The sequence below is a fragment of the Phoxinus phoxinus genome, assembly GCF_949152265.1.
Source record: "Phoxinus phoxinus genome assembly, chromosome: 17".
Lineage (NCBI taxonomy): Eukaryota > Metazoa > Chordata > Actinopteri > Cypriniformes > Leuciscidae > Phoxinus > Phoxinus phoxinus.
In genome coordinates this window covers 25,672,429-25,684,671 of record NC_136892.1, presented here as the reverse complement: position 1 = coordinate 25,684,671, position 12,243 = coordinate 25,672,429, and the positions used below count along the sequence as shown (strand labels likewise).

Below are 12,243 nucleotides of genomic sequence, written 5' to 3'. Positions count from 1 at the left end.
TATAACAAGACTTTAGAGTCGACAGATTTTTCCACTGAGATGCTGCAGTTTTGTTGGAAATAGTGTATAATGAGAGAGAGAGAGAGGGGGGGGGGGGGGGGAGAGAGAGAGAGAGAGAGAGAGAGAGATTGAGAGAGAGCTCTTGCCTGTGCATAGGCACCGTACGCTCCAAACTGCAGGGCCATCGGATTGAAGATGCCCATCTGACCGGCCATCTGCTGCATGCGTCGAATGGTCCGTTCCTTATCTGTGTCTGCAAACTTCACCACCAGGCTGGAAGAAGCGCCCTGAAACACACACACACACACACACACCAATTGAGGATGCTTTGTGCCTTAAACGTGCTAATGATACAAAAGTGCATGATCAGATGTGCTGGCACTCACAGGCATAGTTTGGCTGCCGTGTAAAGCACTAATAGCGGCCTGAGCTTCTGCATGAGTGGAATACTTCACAAACGCACATCCTGAAGAGAGAAAAACTGTCAAAAACACCCTCTTCAACATTCACAGACACTTCTAGACCAACATATGTGATTTTGGGGAGTTTTTCTCTCGGGGTCCTGGGACAAGAAGCCGTTTTTTGAAAGTTATTTTTGTATTATGTATTATTAGTATTTTTATATGATGTATAAATTCAAAAAACTATATGCAGACACTTTCGGGATTTTTTTTACAGACCTTTAAAAATGAATATATTCTGATATGTGAGATAATGTATTCAAAGTATGGGGTTTGTGGATGGAGATGCCTTGTATGACAAAGAGAATGTATGTTGGTTTGTCTGTGTTATGTACATTTAAAACAATAAAAACACTTTGAAATAAAAATGAATATATTCTTACGAATGCTTGTGTGTAAATATACATATCAAATATATATGTTTTGGCAGTGAATCATTGCGATATTGAAAATTGATAGCATTTACAGTATATAATAAAAATTGATAAAAATCAAATTTTGCCACGATACCATATCAGAAAAGCCATAAGAATAGTAGGAATAGCTTATTAATGTAAGTAGTTAATAATAGCCTATATATTTTTTTTAAATGCTAAACATATTCTTTTGGTAGCAGGTTTCGGGTTAATCTATAATAATTTAATAATATTTATATTTTTTATTAAAAAAACAGTAGAAGTCTATGGTATGTCACTGTTTATACAACTAGATAAATGCATGTTTACTCACGGCCGTATCCAGTTCAATTCCCTCTGCACCCTATAAATATGTGCCTTGTTTTTTAAACTCTGTGCCTTGTCTCGAGTTTAAAACATGCAGCAGTGACACATTATATATATGTGTATAGAGAGCGAGAGAGGGAGAGAGAGAGAGAATTAGACTGAACCCAATAACCTTTGCTGTTTCCGTCAGGACCTCTGAGGATGGTGCACTCCTCAATGCATCCGAAGGACTCAAAAAGGCGCCGCACGTCGTCCTCGCATTGCTGCTTATTCAGCATGCCAACAAAAAGTTTTCTGTCTTCTGAAACAAACACAGAGAATCCGTTACATTATACAGGACAACAACTACACCTATCTGACGTCTCACTGCTCGTTTCAATAAATCCACACAGCCCCTTATTCTAGTTTTACTTTATGTTTGCATTTTCCTCACTGTTTGCAATAATTTCAGAGCATTTTATTATTAAAGATGTAGAATCTGATAATACTAAAAAAAGAAAAGAAAAGCATGAAGTATGCAAACAAAAATGCAATTAAAAGGCACCACTACTAAAGTGCAACTGCAAAAACTTATTAAAAGTCCTAAAATAAATAGAAGCTCTTCAAACACCTTCACTCAATCAATCCCTTTTTTTATCCACCTAATATATCTTTTTTTCTGTGTCTAAATCCAGCAATCCACGAAGAAACTTGTTGGCGCTACTGTCTAATGAAATGAGTTTATGAACGAGATATCTGCGGAGAACCTTCCGTCTAGTCGATTCTGCCACCTCAGGAGTCCTCGTTTATTGTTTGTGCTTTTATTTATCAGATTATGTAGACATTATTGAATTACACATCAGCGTGAGGAGAACAAAAGCGGCATTGTTTCAGGGTTTTATTAGGCTGTAATTGCAGTGTCAATGCTGCATGTTTTAAACTCAAGACAAGGCACACAGTTAAAAAACAAGGCACATATTTATAGGGTGCAGAGGGAATTGAACTGGATACGGCCGTGAGTAAACACGCAATACACATACATTTATCTTGCTTTATAAACAGTGACACACCATAGACTTCTACTGTTTTTAACAAAGAATCTAAATATAAAAATAGAATTAAATTATTATAGATTAACCCGAAACCTGCTCCCAAAAGAAAATGTTTAGCATAAAAAAAATTACATTCATAAGCTATTTCTATAGCTTTTGTGATATGTATCACAGCAAAAATGTTATCATGTACTGTAAATGCCATGGATTTTCAATAGTGCAATGATCACTGCCACAGCATATATATTTTTAAAGGTGATTTGCTAATGATTTAGCAATTTCGTTTCTTTTAATATATTTCTCAGACTTAGTACATTCAGTAATCACAAGAAAATGTGCTTTAAGCAACTAAACGTTCTGTTTAATAATGCTAGTGGGTTTGCTTAGGTAAACTTTCTTATATCATTACACATGAAAGTGTATATGTGTAATGTGTGTGTGTGTGTGTGTAAGTATGATGGATGGTGCAGCAGAGATATTAATGAACACTAGTGTGTGTGTTCATGTGTTTGTCCACGCCCGGTGCTCACTAACATGCTCTGACAGGGTGCCCTTGCCCAGTCAACAAGACTAATCTCCAGTCCAGAATGTTTACAAGTGCGCTGCGCATATGCAGAATAAGACAAGCACACACACTACATAGGTAATCACAGGCTAAATCAAAGGTATAAAGGTAAAACAAATCAAATGTGTGCATTTTACAAATCAAAGACTTTATGATATTTATCAATAAAATAAAAGTTTAGCCTAAAATAAGCACTTAACTCAAGAAAGTATTAAATAGGAATGAAATAGGAATATGAAAATTTTGGCCGATACCGATAACCGATAATTCTTTAATATTTAATACTTTCTTTTGAGTGAAGTGCTTATAGTAGGCTAAATTTTATGATATTTATAAATAAAATAAAAGTTTAGCCTACAATAAGCACTTAACTCAAGAAAGTATTAAATAGGAATGAAATAGGAATATGACCATTTTGGCCGATACCGATAACCATAATACTGATACTGTTTAAAAGCTGCATGCGCTGGGCGTGGACGGTGCCCCATGCCACTGCTCTGCGCATTGCCCCCTATAGGAGGCTCACTGTATTGTCTATGCTAGAATTTGAAGAAAAAAAAGAAAAAAAATGTTTTTGTCCTCCTTCCCCTTCGACAATAAATGAAACCAGCAGTCTGATACCCAAAATGTGTATATAAAAAATAAAAATAAAATAAAAAAAACCCCATCTCGCGGCAATTCGCATGTATTTTACGTGGTGGCTAATTTGAACAAATTCGTAAAAAAAATTCTAAATCGTACATATTTTACGAGTTGCCCAATTCCTATGAATTTGTACGAATGACCTACCCCTGACCCCGCCCCTAAACCTAACCATCACCGGGGTTTAGACAAATCATACTCACTCGTACGAATTCGTATGAATTGGTTCGTGAGATAGCGTTTGATTATCCCGGCTAATGGCGAACATTCTCAGAACTTTGGCTAAAGTTATGGCAAGGTTCTCTAAAAGTTACGAACAAACGTTCTTTTAGTAACGTTAATAGAATGTTTGTTCAAAATCATCTGGTCTTTAATAATGTTCTCAAAATGTTAGCACAAAAATACAACATTAATGGATTGTTTTTTTCTGAAATGTTTTAACTGGGCATTTGTTCATGGAACATTCAAAAGTAACATTCCCAAAATGTTTGCAGAATTATAAACTGGAACGTTCCCTTAACATTTGTATAAAAAACAATTTTGATTGTTGAGAAATAACGTTTTCAATGGGAATGTTAGCAAAACATTCATGAATATATTTTTTGTTTGCTGGGATGCTCGATTTTCACTCAAATAAACATGTAAATCACACAGTGCACATTTCCAGATAATAGTGGGACGGTGTGGAAAAAAAGCAATTTTGTTTGGAAGAACAAGTCTTTCGTTTAGTGTCTCTAACCAGTGTCACCAACTGTTTCCTTTCATTCTCTCTGATATCCATCCTTATTTCGCTCTTATGACCACTCCTGCCTTCTCTTTAACTCTCTTCCAAGTCTCTTTCTGTCTCTCACTTCCTTTCCTTGTCTTTCCCACTTTGACCTTTAGCTCTCCCTCTCCATCCCGACGTTTCACTTTAAATGACTAGTGAATGGATCGGTCGGGGACGGCACATCAGTTTTGCCAGTGGAATCAGAGGGCTTTGCAGGGACATATATTGCGTTTTTACAGGGCTAACAGGGGGATAAATTCAGCTGTCCATCACCATGAAGACAATTGATCTGTCGAGTGTGAGTAAAGGAAGACACTCTCAATTAGAGAAAGGAACGCATGGCATGAAATGAAAGGAGAGACTGAAGGAAGGAGAGGTGCCTCTATGTGTATGTCTCGTTCTCTCTGTGGGTCCATCAATCTTGGTTATCTGGAAAACCTGACCCAAAAAGGGGGAAAAGACGAGCTATCTCTTACCAAACTACTTCCACTCTGTCTGTAAGTGACGCACAGACACTGTCAATGCGCAGAAACTCAATCTCACACTCCCATGAACACAAACACACACACTTAAAAATAAAAGCTTAAAAAAACCCGTCTCGGTTACTTATGTAACCCCCACGTTACGTCGAACGTGACCGACTGAAAGGGAACATGCTTTACAGTCGGATGACATGAAGCAGAACATTTAAAATTCTATAAATATTTTAAGCTAATATGATGTAGGATTTAAAAAAAAAACTTGTTATGTCATTAGATACCCTTTTGAAGTTCTTATGATGTCATAAAATATGTTCTTACACTGTAAAAAAAAAAAAAATTGTTTTACTAGAAAATACTATTTCAGTCGTTCTATTTCAAAATGTCGTATTTGATTTAATGTTACTTGCCATTGCTTTTTTAATTATTTATGCATAAATTATTAAATTTACTAGCAATTTCTAAATGAAAGTTTTTCAAAGTAAATGATACACAATTTTTTTTCAGTGTATATATGATGTCATAGGAGAACCTTTTTAAGTTCTTATGATGTCAGTGGATAAACTTTTTAAGTTCTAATAAAGTCATAGATTAACCTTTTTAAGTTATTAATATGATGTCATAATTTTGAAGTTCTTATGATGTCATGAGAGCCTTTTTTTAAGTTTTTATGATGTCATAGGATAACCTTTTTAAGTTCTTATGATGTTCTTATGAGTTCTAGACACTTGTAAATAAATTAATAAATGTATTCTATTATTAATGTATTTTTATTAAAAACATTATTTCGTGTGATAATATTTCTATACCCACAGACATTGAAAAATGCTAACAAAAATACATTGCCATAATCATAACGATTAAACAATCAAATTTTCATAAAGAAATAGTTTTCTGATAATTGATATCGTATTATATTAATTTTAACAACGATAATTCTTCTCTCTCTGAATGTGTATTTCCCATCACACCACAAAATATTTTTATTATTATTTTGTTTGCCTCAAAATAATACATTTTAAATGGTATAATGAAGAGGAAAGCCATAAATAAAATGACTATGATTAAATATGATAAAACATATTTGTTTTTCCATTTACACTTTTAAGAACCATAAAATTCAACAAACTGTCGACATTTTTTACTCTTCCCTACAACAGTGCATGTCCATACATAAGTGTCTGTGTGTGTGCATCAAAAAGTGTAAAACCCAGGAAAGTGTCTCTCCCCAGCACCTCCGAGGAGGCCAACAATCCGACAAAAGGAGTGACGACACTTATGTAAGGCGTGTGAGGGCCGGCCCAGGATCCTCTGGGGCCTTGTATGACTGTCAGGTCTCATCGAGATGCGTCATTATATGTGACTCTTAAGAAGGGGACATCTACCGGTAATGGTGACGCTGATGTAGTGTGACAGGAAGGTGGGGAGAGAAATAGAAAAGGAAGAAGAAAAAAGAGGAGTGGAAATCTACCTCCCCTGCTCTCACTGTCAGCTGGCTTCACCTGGATTGGCCTGTTCATCTGTGCAACACAAAGAGAAGAACGAGGGAGGGGGAAAGACAGGACAGACAGAAAGAAGGGGAAAAGACAAGAGAAGACATTAGACTTGTAGCACAAAACTATTTTAGCGAAGTGTTCACATTTGCAGTTAGTATCAGTGTGGTGGTATACGAGTCATTTGTGTCCATATACCATTGGATGAAATGCCCTAAACACAAAAAGCTACTAGTAAGTGTTTTGTGAGCTTAATATGTTCATTCAAAATGAATCATAAACTTATTATTTTCAAAAGATTATTTCATGTGATGGTTTTTACCCATAGTCATTGAAATTCTTTAAAAAAAGTAAAAACACTAAAAGATATAGGCTAGTTACAAAAATATATTGCCTTAAAAATGTAAATAATCAAATGTATATTACAAAAGTTTTCTAATCATTTATTTCTTATTAAAACTAATCTTTCCATGAATTTAGATTTTCCCATTACCATTTGCCTCGAAATAATTCATTGTGAATGACATAATGAAGAGGAAGTGACATCATTTGAGTTTTGAGGAGCCAAGTTCAATAAAGTTCTATGCTCATTTAATATTCATAAATTGTTGTTCTTTTATGCTTGACACAATTTCTCAAGGATAACATATCCACCCTGGCTATATATTAACTTTTAACTATATAGAAATATTCTTTGTCTGAGAGAATAATGCACTTTTACAAAAAAATAAATAAAAAAAATCACCTTAGCAACTGGAAAAGGCAAATGTTTCATACAATGACTTATTTTTACTAATTTCCAACAGTAAAAGTCAGAGACACAGATCAATACAGACCAAAATATTAAAAGAAACGCATGCTACACTCAGCATAATACACCTCATTTATATAAGCACATTTGCACACGTCTGTGTTTATGTGTATGAATGGCAACCGGGATGCAAATGTGTGTATCTGTGTGTGTGTGAGGTGGTCTCACTAAAAGACGTTCACAATCATAAAGTGTTTCGTTCTGCTTCCTTCACTCGTGGCAGATTCCCGACTGACTCTGGCTCAATAATACATGTAAGCCATGGAACGGTCTGCGGCAATCAATTTTTAATAATGCCAATTGTCACGCAGCCAGCAGGAAGGAGACGAGAGGACCCGTGCACAGTGGCGGATCCTGGCATGGCGTCAGCGCTCTCTGGGGACACACAGGGATCTGCCCCCCAAAATAAGACACGCACTCCACTTCTCTATCGCTCGCCCGCAGCAGTTTACTCGCTCTCTGCTTCACGCGCCGCTTTAGCTGAAAATGAGTTGTGACGTCGTGGGTAACTTTTAATGAGCAGCTCCCTGTGCTTTACTTCTGTGCCTCCTCTCACTGCTGTCTGCTGCATTGGAACAAAAAGGACAAAAAGTCTCTGGCTGCTAAAAGCCAAAAATAGAGGAAGCATAATGGCGCCGTACAGTACAGGACAAGTCAGATGAATCAAATCACAAAATCAAAAAAGTTCCTCGGATCCCGATCCACTCGTACGACACTGCGATTTTACTTGGTTTAATAAAAAAGGCATATTGTTACCACCGAGCCATGTGATGACGATTCATTTTAGCTCATTACTTTTTTATTATCACTGTGGCCTTTCATTTTTCAATAAAACAGCGATGATGAAAATATAAATGTCGTTTTTATTACTATTTTGTTCAATAAAGCAGCTTTCATTATTTAACAGAAAAAAGTGACAAAACTGCAGTTCGTGTTTTTCCACAGCGGTTTTACATAGCTTTCATTGCTAATATTATTGACTCTTTTATCGTGTTTCCTGTCATTTTAAAACTTACTTTGGTCAAAAGCATCTGCTAAATTAATAAATGCGTGGTTTCCCGTTACTTCACATTATTCAAAGTGAACATTTGATAACAATAAGCAGAAAAATATCTATTTTTGTGATGGCAAAGCTGGATTTTCAGCATCATTAGTCCAGTCTTCAGTGTCACATGCTGCTGAAGAAACATTTCTTATTATTATGAATCATGATAACAGCTGTGCTGTTTAATATTTTTGTGGAAACGGATTACTTTTTTTCAGGATTATTTGATGAAAAGATCCAAATGTATTTATGTCCTTGGAAAAAAAAAAACATTTAACTGACCCCAAACTTTTGAAAAGATATTGTAGAATGAATGAATGAATGAATGGGTGAATGAATGAATGAATGAATGAATGAATGAATGAATGGGTGAATGAGAAAAGGAAAGCAAGGAGAGTATAAAAGTTGCGTGTGCATTTCTGTGCTCGTCCTTGCTATTGCATATTAATGATAAACTAATTTAATAGCCTGCAATGGCAATTAAACCACCAATTATGTTTATTAAAATCATCTTTCAACTGCATATTTGACTGGACTCACAGTGACTCGTTTACGATATAAAATACCCACAGTGCACCTGGTCAGCGCACCTGTGGCGTCCTGGCTCCGGTCCAGATCAACAGCTCTGGGGTTTCTCACTTCATAAAGTTCACTTCATTTTTTCAGACCTGATCATTCACTCCTTATTTTTCTCCATCCCCAGCATCCTCCTCTTTTATTGGCAGTAAAGCCTGGCTAATGTTTTTAATGTGTTTTGATGCATTATTTATTTTACCATTGCTGCTGATAGTGAGGGCGGAGGGAATAGTGAAAAGAGAGAGAGAGGGAGAACGAGAGGGAGATTTGGACATAGATCGGGGAGCAGAGCAAGGTCACAGCCACACACACACACACACACACACACACACACACACACACACACACACACACACACACACACAGTATCCCAGCAGGCCTCTACTCACATACATTTTAATGTTTCCCTCCCAACGGCACAAATGGACTCTGCTATGTGTGCTAATTGTGTTTCACTCAACCAGAATCTCACCACACTCATGCAAGCGTTTCTCTCACACACAAGGACACACACACACACACACACACACACACACACACACACACACACACACACACACACACACACACACACACACACACACACACACACACACACACACACACAAAAAAAAGCTAAAAATATATTTTTAAATATATATATATATAAAATATATAGCCTATGTTAATTCAAAATGTATCAAAGTTATTCTATTAAAATATTATTTATATTTAATATTATTACAAATACCGGTATTATTAATATATGATCATTTGTACATGCCCATATAGTCATCAAAAGTATTTTACAAATTAAAAAAGGTTCATTGTTAATTAAAAATTGGTTATTCTATTAAGAATATTATTTATATTTATATTCAATATTATGCATATGTTAATTCAAAATTAATCAGTTATTCTGTTAAAAATATGATTTATACTTATATTAAATATTATTGAAAATATTAGTTAATATGTAATGTTTTTACATACTTGAACAGTCATTTAAAAAAAATAGTAACAAAAATACATTGCCATGATAATCAAAATAATAAAAATTAAAAAAAGCTTTCTAAAACTATTTAGATATTCATATTTTGGAGAGCGTTTCTCACACACAGATGCCGTTTCTGCATCCCGACAGGGAAACATGCATGAAATGCCCTCGCATTCCCAGGGTGAATCTGACGTGCATGTGGAATGAGATCTTGTGCACATTAAAACTGAACGTGATGGCATGTCATAAAACTGAGCTGAATGAAACATAATGTGGCATTTGGAGACATTTGTCATTGTGCTGCGCCACAGGCTTCCACGTTACTTCCGAACTGTGATTTCAAAGGCCCCTGGAGGACTTCCATCCGCCACAGCTAGATGGCAGCATCGAGCAGGACAGTTTTCATCCTCCCTCAGCTCCACATCACATATTCTGAGAGGGCAACAACCTCTTACACAAAGGAACGGCCTCCCGCACACATACGCACAAACACAAGCACGCAAATCCACTCACATACACACTAAATCACCCATAATTCCACAAAATCACCTCTTCTTTATAAATAGGCTATAGCAGCACAAACACACTTTTATCTCTCTTTCTCTCTGTACCTCACCTCACCAGAAACCTTCTGTCTCCATCTGTACAGACCTCGCCGTCCGTATCTCCGCCACTGAGCCACAGCATGGCACGGCCTTATGGTGATGTAACTCTCTGGCACACACACACACACACTCACACACACACACGCTGGTCTAAACGGCCACAGAAACGTACGTGTGGGTGTCACGTCTGCGCTGAGGGAGTATCTTCCACCACGGGGTTCTTTTTTCCTCCTGTTAGCCCATTATAAAACGCTACAGAAAACTACACACCACCTGCATGTCCAATTCTGCATAATATCGCGGCGTCTGATATTAAAATGGACGTACACGGTAATATAGATGCTCTCTGTATGGTTTAGAAAGATAAAGTCTTAGCATGTTTTAGCTTTAAACCTATAATGTTATTGTTAGCATATCATTAGCCAACCAACACCGAACCCCGTTGACTTCCATTGTGTGGATAATAAAACACTATGATTTTCAAAATATCTTCTTTTGTATTCCAGGGAAGAAAGAAAGACAGGGTTGGAACAACACGAGGGTGAGTAAATGATGACAGAATCAACATTTTTGGGTGAACTATCCCTTTAAGCAACTAGTGTTGTTTATGAAGCTTAACTAGTAACGTTAAGCGACATGAAAAATAGAAATAGCAAAAGCAACTTTGGTTTTGTAAAATATCCCATCTGACCCCTTCTAGCAGTGTTTAGATGAATGGAAAGCATGCAATGAATAATCTATCACTTTTCCTCTGCTCTCCCGCTGAAAAAAAAAAAAGTATGATGAATATCACAGCGTTTATATTCAAATACTAAAGGCTTGGCTGTCTGTAAAATACTGTTACAGTGAGCTCTTAAAAAGCCAGGCTTTTAAATTACAGTCACGTAGCGAGAGCAGAGAGCAAACTTTTCTACAAACTAAAGGCAGAAAAAAATTCAAAGTTCATTCTCACAGTAGGAACAATAATATTCCTTTCATTTCCCCACAAAGGGATGAGCGTGCTCTTTCTGGGTTTGTGGAGGAGGAGGTAATTCTTGAAGGATGAGCTACCCTGCCTTTGTTGTGCCGGGCTCAGATTGCATTGAGAGTCATTCAAAACACGAGAGCCAGCAAACAAATACTAAATAAAAACATAAAGATAAATTATGAATTGGAAGTCTTGCACAGAGTGCACCGCAGAGTAGCAGACATCTCTAAAAATGACAAGGTTTCAATACAGCAGGGTCCAAAAGACTGAGACCACAGAAAATCTGGGATTTTTTTGTCATATTGACCTAAAATTAGTGTGAAGTGTCTGCAAAATCAATACATTCAAATGCAAAATAAACAGAGTTTAAGATTTAAGATTTGGAGGTATCCAGTAAAAATAAATAAATTTATATATATATATATTATTATTATTATTAAAACACATTTATATATACTTAAATATTATTATACATTATACTGAAATTATATATTAAACAAGAAAAAATATTATTTAAATATGTGTATATACATATAATTATTAATATTTATATTAAACATGAAAATATATTAAAATAATTTATACCATAGTCTTTCTGAATACTAGATTCTGATTGGCTGGAAGTTGTGCAATAAAACCGTTTAATGCACAGGTAGTTGCACACATCGCTGGTTTTGAAGTAATTAAACTCACAGCTTTATGTAAATAGACACACACACACACACACACACACACACACACACACACACACACACACACACACACACACACACACACACACACACACACACACACACACACACACACACACCTCTTGATAATGTATTAAAATAAATGCTATAATTCATTCAAATAAATGTAATGTTCCGCACTACTTTATCTCTTTGTCTGAATCCAAGCGGGCAGAATGCTAGATCTAACTAGCCGTAACTGACAAAAATAAACGTCAATTTTACCCTTCCGGTCAAATATTGTGCTATAAACATCAGTAACAGCTTTAAGTTGTCAATTCTAGCAAATGATCATGGTATAAGCAGGATAACATGACTAACTGTGCATTCAATTATTTAAATGCGCTCCACGTCATGCATTACATTAGTT

At 36.0% G+C, this 12,243-nt stretch overlaps 1 protein-coding gene across 4 annotated transcripts in view; it reads right to left on the bottom strand.

The window, feature by feature from the left end:
- The window catches only part of celf4 (CUGBP, Elav-like family member 4), a 90,393-nt gene that overhangs the window by 18,596 nt on the left and 59,554 nt on the right, over positions 1–12,243 (bottom strand). For 3 of the 4 annotated variants that reach the window (XM_079585204.1, XM_079585206.1, XM_079585205.1), the window contains exons 3-6: positions 6,141–6,189; positions 1,356–1,484; positions 387–466; positions 147–287 (exon numbers count right to left, since the gene is read on the bottom strand). In XM_079585204.1, coding sequence (XP_079441330.1) covers positions 147–287; positions 387–466; positions 1,356–1,484; positions 6,141–6,189 — 399 coding nt within the window. The remainder of the gene's footprint in view (positions 1–146; positions 288–386; positions 467–1,355; positions 1,485–6,140; positions 6,190–12,243) is intronic. The other variant, XM_079585207.1, reaches the window with a different exon arrangement.